Source organism: Gymnoscopelus braueri (assembly GCF_963280865.1).
Source record: "Gymnoscopelus braueri genome assembly, chromosome: 6".
Classification (NCBI taxonomy): Eukaryota; Metazoa; Chordata; class Actinopteri; order Myctophiformes; family Myctophidae; genus Gymnoscopelus; species Gymnoscopelus braueri.
The window spans coordinates 24,743,485-24,763,859 of record NC_137607.1 but is presented as its reverse complement, the minus strand read 5'-3'; the positions used below and the strand labels follow the sequence as shown (position 1 = coordinate 24,763,859).

The following is a 20,375-nucleotide window of genomic DNA, read 5'->3' as shown; positions in this document are numbered from 1 at the left end:
TATGTTACAGGGAAAATGGCATTCCAGGGAAATTGAAAGGGGTACGCTTGTTTTCATGCCCCTCATGCAATTCTGTAGAATCAACGCTAGAGGGCAATGCAAGCCAGACATGAGCCCCACACCACACACGCACGCATGCACAAACCAGCACGCACACACGCATGCGCACACGCGCGCGTGTACACACACATACACACACACACACACACACACACACACACACACACACACACACACACACACACACACACACACACACACACACACTCCAGGGGGCGGGCCTGGCGGGCTATGTTAGTGCAGTGAGTGGCACTTGGGGCAAACGCAGTCCCCACACAACATCATTTACGATTCTGTGCCTATCGGTACATAACTCGGACGGCGCTTAAGTCGACTAGCAGACCATCGGCCGGTCGTCGCGGGCACTCGCGCCTGGAGGCGCTCGGGCGCGACTCCTCGGCCTCAAGGTCTGCTAAGTCGGAGCGCCTTCCGTCATGGTCCAAAACTATACTTTATCAGCGAAAAAAAAGTAGTCCGCGGTTGTTTGAAAAAGTAATGTCCCAAGCTGGAGTCAAACCCTGGCTCCCAGTGGTAGTGGGTGGGGAGTCCAATGATTATCGAAGTGCGCCACTGAGGCTTGTACTAGTGGTGCAAAGTAACAAAGTAGATTTACTCAAGTACAATTTTGAGGTATTCGTACTTTACTTGAGTATTTCTCTCATATTATCCATTTTATTTTCAGCGTTCCCCTAGCGTAGCTTCCTGGTTAGTATGTTGTTGTTGTGGTCGTCGTCCTCGCATCAAAGCCCCGCCTCGCAGCACCGCCCCGTGCCTATAAAACAAGCGCTCCCCTGTCAATTTCCCTGGAATGCCATTTTCCCTGTGACATATATACTGAAAGAAAAAGCATGGAGAATTGGATAGACTATGTTCTACAGTCGACTCTCGAATGACAGATCAAAGCATAGTGGGTGTTATACAGTAATTTGGCACCCTATATTAAATTGGCTAATGGCTAATTGACCACTATGCCCATATATGGTCATGTGCATATATGGGACCGCCTGTCTTAAAACTCGGCGCGCAGCGGCAAGGACTTGAGGGAGTCCGTTGCCTGCCGTCGAGTAGTTTGGAACCAGTTGTCCAGAGCCGTCGATCCAACCAATATGCCCATATATGGGCATTCCAATATATGGGCATATACTGATGACATCAGGGATCTCCGTATATGGGCATAAAGGGGACAAGGACTGACAGATACAGACATCTCCATATAATGGGCATACAGTAAAAGGGACACGGGTACAGGTCTGGCAAAGCCCCCAACACTACGACTCAGATATTGGTCGGATCGGCAGTACCTGTAGGTGACTCTAGATGTGGAAGAAAAGACCACTTTTGACAGACCGCTACATAATGCATGGTTGAAGTGCTGTGTGGTACAGCAGCTCTAGCATCTTTATCAATCCAAAGTTACATTTCATGATGTACTCTAAACAGATGAATTACAGTACATAATGGAAAAATAAGAAAGAAAAATATGAAAATTAGCAACTGCAATATTGTTTTGTAGGAAACATAATCCATGATTATTTTCTAAATCATCTGGAATGTGATGCAGATTGTTGACAGCTCAGCCACATAGCGGTTAAGAAATAATTTATAAAGCATAGATTTTGATGAAGAAATTGATGGGAATGAGATGAAAACTAGATTGGACACTTCATACACGCGCCGCGGTGCCGACTCCATAATCAAATGCCCCAGCCGAATACTGTGGCATTTGTATGCTGTTCATAATGCAGTTTATAAGGAATTCACTTATTGATAGTGGCAACCTTATATTTTCTGTGTAATTTAAATGAGGGATGGATTAACTATATATATATATGAAAAAAACTTTGTTATTTGCCGTTTTGATGTGATTTCACTGTATTTGACATCAGCAAGAGTATCATTTATCCATTCACTTTCATTCAACTTGTCAGCCTGTTAGGGTAGCGTAACGTGAACCGATGTTGCATTCCGTCAAGCTGAACGCTGCTTTGATTTAGCGAAGTCTATGCACTCCATCACACAATATTACATTTCTATTTCTAAAAGGCTGGGAATGTAAAACTGATTGGATATGAACTTCTCAGGGTGACCTCTGAATTCCACTGTTCACCAACCCTGTCTCTCCAAATAACACTAACCTTGATCATCGCCGTGTTCACATTCACAAACACATACTAGACTAGACTGTTTTAGGCCAGTGGTTCTCGATCTTTTCTGAATCAGGGCCCACTTGAAAATCTCAAAAAGCGTTTGCGGCCAGCCGGCCACCCACTTAAGTTGTCAGATGGGTGGGCCACATGCATTTTCAGAGTATGTTTATTTTAATGATCAATCTTTTAATGATTAATTTATCTGTATCACAATGAAAACGCACTTCTCAAGGTTTTATGTCTGTTATTTTATCATTAAAATCGCAGTTTTTAGCCAATTATTTGGGGTCCAACTTGCTATATCCCCACAGCCCTGGCCCACAGGTTTAGAACCACAGTTTTAGGCTGTATATGACCAAATGAATGAAGCATGGAACTTAATCCATTAAGACCGGGAACGCATCTGTGTCACTTTAAGATTTATTTGGCTATTCAAAAATAGCAGATATACAAGCTCACGCTATTTTTTGAAAAATCGTGTAAAGAATTTGCAAATCTTTTAATATATATATGTTTTAAAGCAAAAAAAATAACTCGGATTTTTTACTCCGATCTATACAAGCTCATAGCGCAGCACCAAGTGCCGTGCTATGACCTTGTAGATCTTGTAGAAAATGAGACCTCACTGAATGATGCCTGGTTGGTCTTCCCAGGCATGGAAGCGGGAAAACTGCAGAAAAACACACTGGGAGACTGAAATGTTGTGTGGATCATGATTGGTTTCCACGAGGGTCTGTTCACTCTTAGGGACCACAGATGAAAATGAGCATCCTTGCTAAATCTGGGATATTTACAATGCATCATGTATGTATTGTTCATTAATATACACTGTCCCTCCCAAATAAATAAACACACACACACACACACACACACACACACACACACACACACACACACACACACACACACACACACACACACACACACACACACACACACACACACACACACACACACACACACACACACACACACACACACACACACACACACACACACACACACACACAAAAGCAGAGGACAGCTCATTTACACCACTATCTGACAGGAGTTTACATTAGAATATGAATAGCCTGTCAGACTGGCCTTTTGAAGCCTGACAACATATTTGTATGGAGACTAGCAGTGGAATCTTAGGGATCAATATGCATAATGAATATGGATATGAATATGAAAGTGTGTGTGTGTGTGTGTGTGTGTGTGTGTGTGTGTGTGTGTGTGTGTGTGTGTGTGTGTGTGTGTGTCTGTGTCTGTGTCTGTGTGTGTGTGTGTGTGTGTGTGTGTGTGTGTGTGCATATGGACTTTGAGAGTCTTTGTGTTTCTAAAGTATGAGGACGTGCCTGTGTGCAAAAGTGTAAATGCTCACTAACAATTTTTGTGGAATGAAAGCCATACATTCGGAGGGTATTTTAGGAATGGCACAGGGAACAATAGCTCCTTCTTGTAGCTCCCTGTGTGGTCGCAGAGATTTGATGTCTGCGTTATTCCCTCCACCAGTGCCCTTTCATCATTCTTAACTGCCACATGCCTGCCGGTAAATTAATTGGATTTCCTTCAATAATTGTCAAGCAGTAAATCTACTGTATGAATACATTAACAATTGCACGCTCTGATTTAGGTGATTACTTCGCAGTCATAAACAATAACCCCGATTTCCGCCGTGGCTGTTGCCTGTTAATGGCATGATTATCATTCTATATTGCTTCATTAACATGGATCTGCTATTTTCTCTGTCTGTGAGTCTGAGCACGTGATCATGCTCATTCCTTTTTAGGGGTCCAAGCACCGCAGGGGCTGGAACCAAGATTATAATAGTTTAGGATATTACATTTGATTTTAGTTTTAATTCGTTTTGATCTTTTTTTTCTAATTCAGTTTTAGTTAGTTTTAGTTTTTTATACTTTTAGTTATTTGTCAGGTACAGGATTGAAAAGGTAAGTATTGTGTAATAAAAACGGTGGTGCCGATAGCTGGTGTAAAGCTCGTACAGAAAAATAAATAGATTCATTATCATCCCAAAAAGCTTATAAATTGACAAAAACAAAAATGAAGGTCATTTTGTCAATAATTTCAGTTTGTTTAGTTAGTTTTGTAAACACACAATACAGTTTCACTTAGTTATCTTTTTTTTATTCTCGTTTTTATTTATTTCAGTTAACTAAAATGTTTTTTCAATTTTAGTTTTTGTTATTTCGTTAGTTTTAGCTAACTAAAATAACCTTCGCTGGAACCCTATTGTTTTGGGGAATATAATTATTAGAAGGACTGCCATCATTCCCACACACATGGTGGAAGAACCCAAACTTCTCATCAGGAGCAGTTAGGGGTTACGTGTCTTGCTCAAGGATACTTCAACACGCAGCAAGGGCGAGCCAATCTGACTGTGTATACTCCAAAGTAAGGCTGGTTGAAGAAAAAGTTTTGGCCTTTTGTGTGAACAAAATTAAATAAATCACTTCCTGAAAAGTTCCGTTACATTTTCAGGTGTCAGTCGAGCTCTCAGTCAGTTGCTACATTATCATTGGCTGAAGAGATGGTTAATTTTCCCTCATTAGACTGAACAGGAATACTAGCCATTATTAGCCCCATTGAGCTGGGCTCTCCCTCCTTATGTATCCCAGCAAACAAAATGCTTTGCGTCAGTGAATGACGGGGATCCCGATCACTGAACGTACCTATAGGCTTGTTTGGCTCATTCATTCAATGAATAGGATCATTACTGAATGTGATAATTACTGAACGAATCAAGGCTCTCCCTCAGTAGGCTACCGTTTATCCCGGTGAATGAATGATTGACTATTTACAATGTCAGTGTATGTAATCTGATCCCAGAGGCAGTCTGTCTCTGCATGTGCAGCAACGCACACAAAACAAAACCGTGTATAGAAAAAGGAAAAAATAATATGAGCGACTGATACACTGCCTATGGCAGACAATTTAAAATAAAAGAATAAGTGGCATAAAAAAATATGAATGTGAAGTAAATTATGGTTAGCATTAAATTGTGAAGCACCTTTTAGTACGTTTTGTAGGATGTGAAACTTTTACAACTAAGAAAGTTAGTTATAAAAGCTTCCACTGGTTTTCAGAGATAAAGAGCTCATTATTTTTTGCATAATTAATTATAATTAATCTAATCATCCAATCTAACAATTTCACTATTGTATCAGCTGACAAGTCAGATGGGGGGTTCCTCTGTATACTGTGTAAAGCATTACCCTTTGTTCAGAGTTCAGACCATTCATCAGTCTACAGTGACTTTAGGATCCCATCTCCCAGAGAGAGAATATAGTTTAGATCCCAAAGCCCGGGGGGACAGTCAGTTAAACGTATTCTGCTGACTGAACGACCTACCGGTACCTGTGTCTCAGTTCAGTGAGTGACTAAGCAACACATGCAAAGCTCCGAGCCAAGCACTGAAAGAAGTGGTGAACGAATCATTTGAATCGAAACTGTTTAGTGAACTGATTCGCACAATTCAGTACGCTGAAAAGAACGACGATACCCATTACTAGTAGGAGTCGCTGGAGCAGCAACAGAGATCGCCCACCCCATCAGCTTCCCGCCCTCGAACATGGCCAAATGTGTCTGTGGGAGTACCCGGGCCAAGTCTGAGTTTTCACAGTGGTTGGCAGGTACTTTACCTCTACCCCACTCAGACGCCCACAGAGGCTTTTATGTTCTACTGTATCCCCTCAGGGTGGAGCACAATACAGTCATGGGCTTTTTCTTTTTTGGCTCTGCCTTGGACTAGCTTGTGTGGGTTCCCGTATCATCTCTGTGTGATACCGCGTGGGAGATAGCGGGGCAAAGGAGAGGATGAGAGCAGACTGAGAGAGAGAGAGAGAGAGAGAGAGAGAGAGAGAGAACAGAAAATTAAAGCAGAGCAGAAGGCAAGGTACAGTAATGTTTTCAAAGCTATCGGCACAGAGAAATGGTTCCCGCTCCAGACTGAAACAAGTGCAACCGCCTCCGGGTGCGCAGCAAGAGAGCGTGTATACACCCACATCCCATTACATCCCCCCCACACACACACACACACACACACACACACACACACACACACACACACACACACACACACACACACACACACACACACACACACACACACACACACACACACACACACACACACACACACACACACACACACACACTTGAATTCTTTTATTTGGATCTGCACAAGAAGCGCAATACATGATAGATCCAAACATTGATCAGAAGAAGGTCACATTATACGGGCAAACCAGATACAACTGCTGTACATGCTTAACACACAGAGGAAAAAAGATAACGAATTGATGACATACTATATACAGAAATTCAACAGTTGTTGTTTTGTTTTTTTGTTTTTTTTTACCACTCAAGGGTAAATGAAACATCGCCTTCTCCAGATAGACAGACTGCCCATAACACATCCACCGCCAGAGGTTAATCTCATAATAATGTACTCACCTGCCAAGGTGTTTTTGTTGTTTTTTTGTTTTTTTCATGTCGCCATAGATCTTGTTAAAATCCTTAAGATTGAGCCGTGAACGGTCTGTTTACATCCGCGAGATCTCCCTGTATCTCCCAGTGAAGACCGCATGTCAAACGGACTTCCATGACTGTAGTTAGAGCGGATTACGTTAAACAGTGAAATGCGAGGAGAAAAAACTACAGGAAGAGAATTGAGTTTCAGTTTCGTCTGTAGAATGGGAGCGGGCGTGATCGTCGAAACCGGATCCCAAATAATTCTATTTCCTGTCATCAAACCGGAAACGGAAGTGGATCAAAAAAATTCCGAAAGTGCACCCGGACCGCGCATGCGCGAAAAGACCGCAGCCCGTAGGACTACGGGCTCGGCGCTTAACCGTTGGATTTAACGGCCCGTAGAACTACGGGCCCGGCGGTAAAGGTGATAATAGCTGAGACAGAACAGTATTTAGCCAACTTTTTTGCATTTGTCTTTTGCAATCCTCCTAATTGCATGCCACGGAGCACAAGTTTCTGGACGTGGCCCAGACTCCCAAACACAAGGACAATAAGTTGACAGTTATATCCCAAGGCCATAATACGTTCCACCAAAGTCTGATATTTCATACGTTTGGATGTAAAACAAATGTCCATATACAAATCAAATGGGCAGCCTATTTCGAAGATAGTAACGGTTTTTCTCATTTCATTAATGAACACAATATCTGGGGTATTTGGAATATCTTGCAATGAATTGACATGTGTGTCATTGTGATCAAACCAGTCTAGTTTTACAGTGCTGTGTTTATACATTTTTGTTGTCCTTTCCTGTACTTCTCTGATTCTGTCTGAGACCAGATCCACCAGACGATCATGTCTGGCAATGTACAGTCCTTTATAGTGGCTGCAGCCATTTAAGATGTGTGCGACTGTCTCTTTGTCATGTGGTACTGGGTGTAGAATACAGTGTGGGTCATGTTCTGATGGATACCAGGTTGCCAAGTTAAACTTGGTCGGCAGCACTTGTAACAACGGCAACACACACACACACACACACACACACACACACACACACACACACACACACACACACACGTGCATGATGGAAGCAGTAAAAGGATTATAAATTGGTAGTTGGGGGCTTCATAGGAATAAACTTTAAGAGAAAAGTCACACACACCTCTACTAGTATTGTATATACAGTACATACACTATGACAAACTACTACAACGGATAGAATATGCACACAGGCACACGTATACACACTCAAAACTCAATTGACCCAACGTAAGGCTCACACACACACACACACACACACACACACACACACACACACACACACACACACACACACACACACACACACACACACACACACACACACACACACACACACACACACACACACACACACACACACACACACACTTTCTCTAACACACACATGCACGCACACACTCACAAGCGCGTAGCCTACACACATTACCTACTATAATTTTTTAAGTGTGGGTGGACTGTCCCAGCATGCTGTGATCTGTTATCAAATAATGGGTTTGGAAAATGTATTTACTCCACTGCAGGTGGACAAGGAGCGCTGATACAATATGGCATGCAGTATGCATGTGTGTTTGTTTACAGTGTGTGTCACAGTGTGGTTTGTGAAGGTAGAGTTCTTTTGGTCTAAGTCTTAGAGGTCTTAAAAGTTAGTTCGGAACTGGAACCAAAAATGACTTGTTTTTTCTTGCCCTAAACTGCAAACTGCAGTGGGCATGTTGGAAGATGGAGATGCGATGTAAACAACGGTGAAAGCAAGCGAAAAATCCGGAGTGCAGTGGTCTAGTTAGTTTATTTATTATTATTATTCTTTTAGTAGCCAGTTATTTTTTACCCCCTTTTTCTCCCCAATTTAGTCGTTATGCCAATTGAGAAAAAAAACATCTCTGCCAACAGCTCGAGTAAAATGAAAGTGAGTATACTGTAAATGTACAGTACAGTATGTCATACTGTATATACATTTCTAAGGGGTTTAATCTGTCACGAATGCATTGCTGACGTAAAACAGTCACTGCAGTCATCCAATTGACGAATGTGTGTGTCTAAAATCATGCAGACATTAGATATGCTGTACATATGTATCCATAATGGATGGTCAGCTTAAAAATCTTTAAATATTGTTTATTTGGGAAACTGTGGGCTGTAGGCATCGACCCTCTCCGTTGATGACGTATCCTCAGACATTAACTCAAGGGAGTGGCAGCGTAAAGTCTGTTGCATGTCAGGTCCTATACTGAGTCAGACATTTGCGTTCACACATGCAGCCCCACCGGTCAATGTCTAAATAACTTCAAGGTTACAGTGCATGTACTGTGAATGAGGCTCACGACATTCTATCTAACAGACAGACATGGACCCAGAAATACAGACAGATGAGCAAGCACATTGACCTACAGACAGAAACTAACAAACATGATGACGCTAACTACAGAGCTTCGCCTTGTGGTTTGCTAAATGCAGCTGAGCTGTGATTGGCCTACTTATGTGGGGACAGAGATACAGACAAACCCTGTTCTAGACGGCCAGGCCTCCTTAGCGCCACACCATAAAACCTCCCCAGGCAGCTAGGAACGCTTCAAGAGCAAGCTGTTTAGGTCAGTGATTTGTATAGGCTATTTGTAGTGATGTATACAAAACTGTATGGAGTTATATTTTCACAGCACAGTAAAGGGATCCCTAAGGACCAGACCAGTCTGTGATACTACTAAAGCCTGAGTTATATTTAGTAGTGTGTCGGCGTCACACACACCGGAAATAGATCTACAAGCTCACAACGCGTTGCAGTGCGATGCGTTTGTGAGCTTGACGATCTGCTATTGTCGGAGCACGACACGGCGCACAACTGAGTATAAAACAGGCATAAGCTGCTGCTACAGCTGCTGTGAACACTGCTGTGAACAGATGAAGGAACTAAAGAGAGAGAGAGAGCGAAAGAGAGAGAGGGGGGGAGAGAGAGAGAGAGAGAGAGAGAGAGAGAGAGAGAGAGAGAGAGAGAGAGAGAGAAGTTTGTCAGAGATACAGAACATAAGAAAGACAAAGTGCTGCACTCAGATCCTCGACCCACCTTTTTCCATTAACATGCACCTGAAACAATATGGAAAACCAATAAATACAACAACAACAAACACTCACTTTCATAGGGCACACAAGGTGAGACTTGTGTGAGACTAGACTGGAAGAATACAGTTAATACAATTCACTGGCTGTCCCAGCCCCACGATTATAGTTCCATCCAATTTCTCCTAACCACGTGGACCCTAGCAGCCCTAGTCTGGTCACATGTCATAATAGGCGATCATTCGGCGGAAATACGAACATCCAGCGAAAATATAGCTGATCCAGTTTCATGCTACGATATTTGACGTACAACTAAGTATATATAGGGCCATATTTTCCACCCGGTGCAATAGACACACACAGATGAAGCCTGCAGCGGGAGGGCCCACAGCCTAAACGAAAGTGATTCACCATTATAATAAATTAAAGACGCATAAACTTTCTTCAGAGGGGCCTCTTGTAAACGTAATAAAGATCCTCTCTTCGGATCCATGTATTATTCAACACATGGATATGCTCAATTAGCAGCTCTAATTAACGTTCGCCATGCTGCAATTCAAGGCTGCTCGGGGGGAGGGAGGGGGTTATCTGCCAGCAGCCATATCTTGAATACATTCCTCGCGCAAGCATCTGTCAGCATGCTGTAGTTAAGCTAGCATGTCGTCCCAGCGCCAGTTTCCTGTGGAATCTGCATTTCTCCAGCCTTGTCAGGTACTTTCATCTTTTGTCATGAGACTTCGTGGAGATGGAAGGGTTTCTAAGAATTATGACATAATATCTCATGCCCATTCCAATGTTAAACAATGTAGATAATGTTATTACTGAGGTCTCACATGGAAGGATGATAAAGGAGAGTGTGTGTGTATGTAAGGGGGGGGGGGGCTGTAACAGGTGCAACTTCACTTGAACCCGTGCCGTTACACCCTGCCCCGATGTGCCTCAAAGACACCTCAGGATCCATTGTAATGTATGCGTGAGCCATCAAGGCTCTCTCTCTCTCTCCATCTACGAGTCACACAAGTCTCTCAATATTAATCAGCGCTGCCATTGTCAATGAAAAGATAGATCAAAAGCCAATCTTCACAGGTTATTACCACCGCACAGCCTCCACGATGACACTTGCATGCACGCGCACGCACACACACACACACACACACACACACACCCATGTATGCCACATCAGGCAGGAAATCAATTATCATCAGTAGTCCCGTGAAATATTTCGAAGCCGTTGTAATCATCTTATTTTCCACTCGAGTACAGAATATAGGGAACGCGCCCGTCAGACAGATGAAAGGTAATGGACAGAGTGCATAGCCTACGATTGCCCTCCGTGTCAATACAAAGAAATTAAAAGGGAATAAAACAGTGTGCCTGCCTCCTGTGATGGACAGGGAATAACAGTGTGATGCTGTGTGATGATGGGAGACAAAAGGAGGGGAGATGGATCGGGGGTGGGGTGGGGGCAGAGAGAGAGAGAGAGAGAGAGAGAGGGAGGAAGAGGAAAAGCCACGAGCAAGAGGGAGAAAAGCAGAGGGGGTGGGGATCGGAGATGGACAGATGAAGGGAAAGAGAGAGAGAGAGAGCGGAAGAGAGAGAGATAGAGAGCGTACCCTGTTCTTTTTAGATCCATATCCATTAGCGTGAGAGATGATATGGGAACGGGGCTTACATGACTAAATCAACAGCGCCTCTTGTTTTCATTAGGGCCACGGCCGCGAATAGCAGCACTTCTCCTTAACGACACACGGGCTTCATGAAGGAGATGAATGATGAGACACAGAAAGAGGGAGAGAGAGAGGGGGGGGGGGAGTCGGAGGAAGCAAAAACGAGCAATGAGGGCGTATAGAGAGAGAAAGAAGGAAAGTGGGGGGGAAAAGAGATTGGACAGAGAGACCACAACAAACCCAGCTGGTGAGTTGATTGATACAGAGGTTAGCCCGTGGCGCGTCTCGGAAGAAATAACGGATAATTGCAAAGCGGAAACTGGCCCAAAGTAACACAGGGAGAGTTGGACAAGCGGCGCGCTCCCTTGTTGGCTTGCGCGCCTATGGCAATAGTGGCTACCAGCATTTAGTGCCGAGACAATATCCAGCACAAGAACTACCACAGAACACTGTAATCCCATGGCATTATATTTCTTATTGGAAAACAAAAGGTAACGCTGTTATTTTACATTGACTGATAAAAGACAGAGGTAGGCAACAAGCCCTGAGTTGATTGTGTTGATTACACACACACACACACACACACACACACACACACACACACACACACACACACACACACACACACACACACACACACACACACACACACACACAGTGACAGAATGAGATTACGGTATATGACCAGGGAGACATGCATACTTGCGACTACTGTGTGCCCACGCATGTGTGCGTTTGTGTGCCTGTGTGTGTGTGTGTGTGTGTGAATGCAGGGCATGTTGACCCACTTCCTGAATGCAGCTACAGTACACCTGCCTTGGGCAGTGGGAAGTTCATGTGCTTAGGGCAACACACGGAGTACACGTGCCCACACACTTCACAACATGCACTATAAGGAAGAACACATTCAAACTGTATTATGTTCAAGCCCACACATCCCAGCACAAACCCGTACCGCAAAAAAAAACGCAAATCCCAGTAACCTGGATCATTTTTTTAAAAGTGAGCTTAATGCTGCAAAAGGGCAAATACATGAACCATACTATTCTGTAAAATGTTTCAGTTTGTGCGTGCATGTGTGTGTATGAATCAATATCGCCACACATCGAAGACAGGGGGAAAATCAATGCCTCTTTTACGGCTTTGATATGAGGATGTAAGGGGATAAGGTTAGGTTGTCGGACAAAGAGACGTGAGCGTTCCTGTGTGTACATGTGCATGCATGAAAGAGTGAGTTTCTGTGTTTGTGGGTTTCTCCGTGCAGTGGTGGAAGAAGTGTGTGTGTGTGTGTGTGTGTGTGTGTGTGTGTGTGTGTGTGTGTGTGTGTGTGTGTGTGTGTGTGTGTGTGTGTGTGTGTGTGTGTGTGTGTGTGTGTGTGCGTGCGTGCGTGCGTGCGTGCGTGCGTGCGTGCGTGCGTGCGTGCGTGCGTGCGTGCGTGCGTGCGTGCGTGCGTGCGTGCGTGCGTGCGTGCGTGCGTGCGTGCGTGCGTGCGTGCGTGCGTGCGTGCGTGCGTGCGTGCGTGCGTGCGTGCATGCGTGTGTGTGCTTGTGCGTGCGTTTGTGTGTGGTTAAGTAAATGTAAAAGTCATGTATTAAAATGTTTACTTGAATAAAAGTACAAACGTATTGGCATCAAAACATACTTAAGTAAAAGTACTCACATTTTCAAAATGTGTCAAACCTTCTCGAAAATAGTAGATAAGCTCACAACGCGTTGTGAGCCTGTAGGTCAGCTATTTTAAGCTATTTTCGGTAACGCAATTGAACTCAAGTACAGTACTTGAGTAAATGCACTTAGTTACTTTCCCAAACTGATTGTACATGTGAATGCGTGATGTAACTGTGTATGTACCCTACAGGGTACATGCATGTACCCTGTACCCTATCATACTGTCTGAAACCTACACAAAGTGTGCATGTGGACCATTCTGTGCAAAAACATGTTTTCCATTATTTTAATAAAAGTGTGTATGGGTGTGTGTATGTGAGCTCGCCTTTATGTCTGCATGATACACCTTGAAAGGTGTCAATCTTCCCTTTGGCCAAATAAAGCTGCCCTACTTCTGTCTGCCTGCAGAAAGCCGCCTGATTTTTTCCTTCTTCTAGTCAGGAACAGATCAAAGAAAAAAGATCACAGTGATGGGAATAGATCATTTCATTTCATCTTTCTAGTAGGCACCCAGCATGCTGAAGAAATATGAAAACTAACATTTAGTTGCCTCCCAATAAAGTGATTTATAAATAACACTATGGACCACATCTTCAGTGAATTTTAAAATGTGTTGCTATCTGTGTAGCTGGGCAAAGGGCACTGGATTATGTCACTCATCACTGCTGAAATTGGACATGAAGGTTGTACAGTAAGCACCGCCCTTACAGTTTTTTTCTTGGATCTGATGTAAAAGTTAACATGGTTGGTGAGTATCTTTCATCACCTTAGGGCTTGATGAAACTCTTTGCAATCCATTTAATTTGGGAGATGTGATGCTTTCTGACATCAGCATCATTATCTCTTGCTGTCAAGACCGCCCTCCATTTTGTCTTTTTTACCTTTCTCATTCTTCCCCAATTGTTTGTTCCAATTCCTCTGTCTATTCGAAGAGGATTTTTCTCAGTGACATATTTCATATTTCAGTACGGTGATACAGAGTGTATGAGAAGGGATCAGCAGCCGGGAATCGAACCGAGGACATTGCAGTTATGCGGTCGGTGCACTTAAGCAGTGTGCTTTGATTAAAGGCAGCTCTCCACCACACCGATTTTGGGCCGTCTCGGCGTTGGAAAGCGTCTGCTGCCGACAACCTGTTGTCGGATAGCGTCGTTCCCGTCAGGTAGAGGTCCGTCGGGACCTCTATCGACGCGACGATAAGGAACCGAGCATGTTCGTTGGGCCGACCGGTACAGCTGTCGATAGCCGTGGGGTAGTGAAGAGGGGGGAGAGAGGGGGGTGAAGGCTCTGTAGAACACCCTGATTGGCTGTTTAGCTTGTTTGGACAGGCTCCGTAGAGTAGACCTCTCATCTGCTACTACTGGTGCAGAAGCAAGCCTAAATAAGCCAGAGACAATTTGCCCGTCGCACGTTTGAACTAGATACCATATTCTCAATCTCAACTCTCAATTCCTATACCAATCGATCAACTCCAAAGCAAAGTGCTACGATAGCACAAAGGTGCTCCGTGTTTATGTTTTGGTCGAGCTGAGAGTGTTGCCAGATTCTGTGAGAGAAACAAGCGACGAGGTCTATGAAAACAAGCCCAAAAGAAGCGACCCGTTTCACCACTTGAGCCCTATTGCATCAGCTATTTTCAAAAATAATATTGAAAGCAAGCCCAAATAAGCAACTACACTTCAGAAACAAGCCCAAACCAAAGCAACCAGCAACTATGAATATTTACAAGCGGCTTACAATAAGCAGACCTGGCAACATTGGCACAACAATGTGCGCATCGGCCGACTGCTTCTGCTGAACTAAATGCCAACTTAGACTACCAGTCTGTTGCAGTCTATTGTAGTCTGAAGTAGTCTGAAGTAGTCTGTTTGGTGGAAAGTCACCTTAGCGCTTAACATTTCCCATTAACCAGTTAAGCCTCAAAAATAGGCAATCTTCTATTTTCAAGAACATTTGCCTACTGTAAATGCTTTTTTTTTGTCTATCAATTACTCATCCCGTGAATTCATGGAGAACTTTTGTTTGTGTTGCATTCCTTCACGGTGAATGAAAAATCCAAAAACAAAGAGAATACTTGATGAATTCAGGAGAATAGGGATCCAAGATTAACAACAGCAAAAACTCTATAAAAGATCAGTTTATAAACTCCACCACAGCTCTGTGAGTATAATCCAAGTGTCATATATCCAGTCTGTCTTCATTACTTCAAAAACACAGCGTTTCCTCGCAAACCTTATACACGAACGCGGAATATACCTATACCTAGGCATGCGCGTGGGGTTCAACACAAGTGTTTTGGAAGTGATGAAGGTCTGGATACAAGAAACTTGGATTATACTCCAGAGAGCTGTCAGAGTAGCTGAGTTTATAAACACATTTCTGATAGTTTTACTGTCGTTAATCTTGGACTCCTATTTTCTTCAATTCATCAAGCCTTATCTACGTTTTTGGATTCTTCATTCACCGCGAAGGAACGCAGCAAACATTTGCCATGAATTCAAGGTTTCATGGGGGTTTCAAGTAATTGCTAGAAAAGAAATGTCATTGTGGAGGTGAAGTATTCCTTTAAAATAATGTGGTTTAAAATAAATAAATAAAACACTATTCCTTATGTGTTTTAAAAACGGCTTCTCAGTGTGTTTGTGTGTGTGTGTGTGTGTGTGTGTGTGTGTGTGTGTGTGTGTGTGTGTGTGTGTGTGTGTGTGTACCCATTGTTAATGTTGTGAATGTGTATTCGGTGCACACATTGGTGTTTTGTTGTTGGTGCTTTCTACAGGAGACAATATATTGGTTTCTCTCTCTTTCTCTCTCATTCTCTCACCGCCCCAGACAACCTCCTTCCCTCCTTCCCTCCAAACTAATCTTACCTGCAGCACACTGCTCCTCATCCGCTCCGTTCTCACAGTCCCGCTCTCCGTCACAGCGCCATGACAACGACACACACTTGCTGGTGGCCCCACCACAGTCAAACTTCTCCGGTGGGCACGTCTGTCGACCTGCAGGGGTAGAGCGGAGGCAGGCAGTCAGGAAAAGGGAAGAGGAAGATGAGGAAAATATGCAGGGAAATGCAGGGGGAGGCCAGATGAGAAGAATGACAAGAAGAAGTTGGGAGAAAGTGATGGAGAGAGAGAGAACGAGACAGTCAGTCAATGAAGCAGTTTGATAATCCAGTTATCTTGTTGCTCTGATCGATTCACCCTCAAAGGCCTGCAAATAATTAAGCAAGACACACAGAGACAGAGGAACAAAGAAACAGGCTGCTGGCAGACACACACACACACACACACACACACACACACACACACACACACACACACACACACACACACACACACACACACACACACACACACACACACACACACACACACACACACACACACACACACACACACACACACACACACACACACACACACACACACACACAGGGTAGACCCATTATGGGATCCGGATATTCATATTTTTTTAAATTATTACAGTCTGCATTTTGACTGACATGCTTGATATTTTATCCACTTTCAACTAGTGGTCCCCGTTTTTGGGCACCTCATTATAGGCGGTAATTAAAAGAAATGTCCCAAGAGTGTCAGTCTTTACGCAATGTGACTGTGTGTGTGTGTGTGTGTGTGTGTGTGTGTGTGTGTGTGTGTGTGTGTGTGCGCGTGTTTTATACTTTTTGAAATATTAAATGTTCAATGTTATAGATACGCCGTAGAAGATCGACAAAGTAGATAGTCACAGGCAGACCACATGAAGTCCGAGATCCACAGTCACGTAATTTTCATATGGATCTTGTGATCCACATGATTTTCCTTTTAGCTTTTTCCTGAAAAGAACAGATCTACAAACATTGTGAGCATGTAGATTTGCTATTTTCGCTGTGCAACACCATCATACAATAATGTCCCACTATTTTTGTATTGGTTGAAACGTGGACAATGGTGAGTAAATAGCACTATTGTCCATGTTTGTGGGAGAGGAGTACAGCTCCATGCTCCAGTCCCAAGCTCCAATCCTTCGCTAAGCTAAAGCATGCAATAATAATTTATAATAAATCATACACGCGCACGTACGCACACACACACACAAATTCCCTACAGGTAAAAGTGCATTACAGCTGAGCAGGCCATTGTTTACATGTCCAACACATGGGGGCAACAGGGAGAAAAACACAATGATACAATTCATCAAATTTATACCGAGTCCCTACAGCAAATCCCTGTTCCCTGTTTCTGCAAACCACCACACTCCTTCAACATCCCTGCCTTGTTTTTACCAACCCCCATAATATCGCCATAAAACACGCAAGCACGCACACACACACGCACACACACACACGCACACACACACGTACACACACACAGACGGGATATAGCCCCAGATTGCATTGCAGCGCAGTGTCACACTCAACCCCATCAATTACTGTACATATTTGACCACCAGCACTGCTCCTTGGAAACCAGTCCAATCGTTATGTGCGTGCGTGCGTGCGTGCGTGCGTGCGTGCGTGCGTGCGTGCGTGCGTGCGTGCGTGCGTGCGTGCGTGCGTGCGTGCGTGCGTGCGTGCGTGCGTGTCAGACAGACAGACAGACAGAGACATAGATCAATAGTCCTTTTGGAATTCATTCATTTCAGTCTCTTTTTTTCCTCCTATTTTTATATATATAACAGTATTGCATTAAATTTGGGCCATTCAGGAGCTGGCTGTTGAGGGAGACTAGGGACTTGTGTGTGTACGTTTATTCCCAACCTGCATGGACTGTGCTGCCTGGATTTCTTCTACTGACAATGCAGTACTGATTTGGCGGTTCTTGCACTGAGGTACTTGGAACCTTCTCTTCTTTCTTCCATTTGACAAAGGTCTATCTATTGGTTGATCAGCTCTCTCTCTCTCTCTCTCTCTCTCTCTCTCTCACTCTCTGTGTGAATGTTCAGGTCTAGCGTGAGTAGTTTTTCAATGTGCTCCCCTTAAATGAGTTTTCTCCTGGTCTTTTAAACATAAGAATGGGGCCTTCCTCAAATACCCTTTAACAAAGTTAGCAAGCTCCCACCATATCTGCACAATCTGGTTATTACTGCCAAAGGATTTGAAGGCGCTCTGTGTGTGTGTGTGTGTGTGTGTGTGTGTGTGTGTGTGTGTGTGTGTGTGTGTGTGTGTGTGTGTGTGTGTGTGTGTGTGTGTGTGTGTAATATACAGGATACAGCAACGCTTATCAATGCAGTGGTACAGTATGAGTTCAAATACAGATCGGATGGTCTGTATACAGGAAGTGTTTTGGTGAGTGGACAACAGGGTGAAAATACAGCACAATCTCAGCCACCACAAGTTGGGAATGACATAGTATCTGACCTTGATTGTGGTGTGTATATACTGTGTACACACACCCACCCACCCCCACACACACACACACACACACACACACACACACACACACACACACACACACACACACACACACACACACACACACACACACACACACACACACACACACACACACACACACACACACACACACACACACACACACACTTCATTGGGTGACTGTATTTCTCATTTCTTGAGTATATGTATTGTTTTCGGCCAGTGACAGTGTAAATTACGCTTCAGCCACCACCGTGATGGTCAAGTTTAACAACACTGTATAGATTCAAAGGAGCACCTTGGCCCACTCTTTACTACACAGCGTAGTCCAGAGATAAAGATTTTACAGCTCTCATACGGACACTCCTATTCAAGTCTTTATCATGCTCCCCGAGGCTGAAGCTTCTGTTTAATTATCCTATTACACAGACTATCAACTGGTTATGGACCTCCTGTTATTTCAGACTTAATTGATGGGCTGTCAGAGGACAAAAAAGCAGGTCTTAGTCATTTTTCCTCTCCCTGGCTCTCGCTCCATTACAGTATATAAGGTTTCTGTGCAGTGGACTCTGTTTCATGATATATAGGGCATAGTAGTGGCGGCCATTTTGCGGTGCCACAAATCGAAAGCCCATTCATTCTTTCCATAAGATTTCAGAAAATATTTATATTAATTATTTCAAGCCTGGAACCAAGCCATCCAGGCTTATGACCATAAAACATTTGATTCTGTGAAAAAAACGCAATATTTGAAAACCGCATAACAAAGGGTATTTATGAAATATAGTATATCATATAATAAAATATTCAAAAATGTTAAAAAATTATCTCATGATTTTGTAATCCTTTTTCACCCAGTGCAGATTGTCTAGGTGATCCTGGGCGCTAGACTCCCCCTGCCAGCCTAGGGAGCCCAGAGCCGAGCTCATGCCTCCTTCAATGCATGAGAGCCAACTAGCGCTCTTATCACCTGAAAGGGGGGAGTTTCCCCGACCTGAAAATGCATTTTCAGGTCGGGATACCAATTTTATCCAATGAGGATAGAGAACTCAGTCAGGATATAGATTAAACTAAAAGATAGTGAAATTGGAAGTGATGACACTGAGAAATGAGCAGACAAAATTGGAACTGGAACACTATAAAAATCTGATAGCTGGGTACTCTCTCCTGATTAGCTGAAATTTTCACCTACCTGACAATGTTCTTTTCTCATCTTTTCCGACACAACTACCAACACAGAAATTCATCATCTTTTCACATGGCAAGTAGCAATATACAGTAGACTAGGTATATTCTTGCCACATGGGCTGCTGTTAAGATCTACAAGGACAGAGTGAGTGATATGCTAATGAACTTTTGATTAACTACCTTCCTAATTTCCCTCACAAGGAGGGAGGGGAGAGGAGCACTATAGCGTGGCCCCACATCCTCTGCAGCTGTCTGCTCAGCATCAAATGCTAGCCGCCCAGGTGATTGATTCAGAGGGGTTCACAGCCCTCTGGGCTAATGCTAAGATAATCTATTTATTGTGAGGCATGCGTATAGGGGCAGCGGGGGTAATACAAGTCATGCTTAAGTCTTAAGTCATTGCCTGTCACGCTCCGCTACAACACCAGATGTATGGCAGGTGGGATGGACCTCTGTGATTATTATTACTTGATAAATGGTAGGGAGAGAGCGATTTATGGATGAGCTGCAGAGTACCGCGAATAGACAAACTGTAAAATCCTGAGTGTTCATCTAAGTCTGAGAGAGTGCAAAGGGAACCAAGTGGACCCATAAGGGTTAACTTAACACTGAGGTTTACGCGGTGCAGGCTGTTAGGGAGCTATGTTTCCCTGCAGTTCAGTCAGTGGAGTCCTGATTGATGAATACCTTAAGGTGTCCCTATGCAAA

The 20,375-nt window shown here is 43.7% G+C and overlaps 1 protein-coding gene across 2 annotated transcripts in view; it reads right to left on the bottom strand.

The window, feature by feature from the left end:
- The window catches only part of lrp8 (low density lipoprotein receptor-related protein 8, apolipoprotein e receptor), a gene marked incomplete at its 3' end in the record, with an annotated part of 245,237 nt that overhangs the window by 64,751 nt on the left and 160,111 nt on the right, over nucleotides 1–20,375 (bottom strand). For both annotated transcript variants that reach the window (XM_080430722.1, XM_080430721.1), the window contains exon 4: nucleotides 15,979–16,107. In XM_080430722.1, coding sequence (XP_080286848.1) covers nucleotides 15,979–16,107 — 129 coding nt within the window. The remainder of the gene's footprint in view (nucleotides 1–15,978; nucleotides 16,108–20,375) is intronic.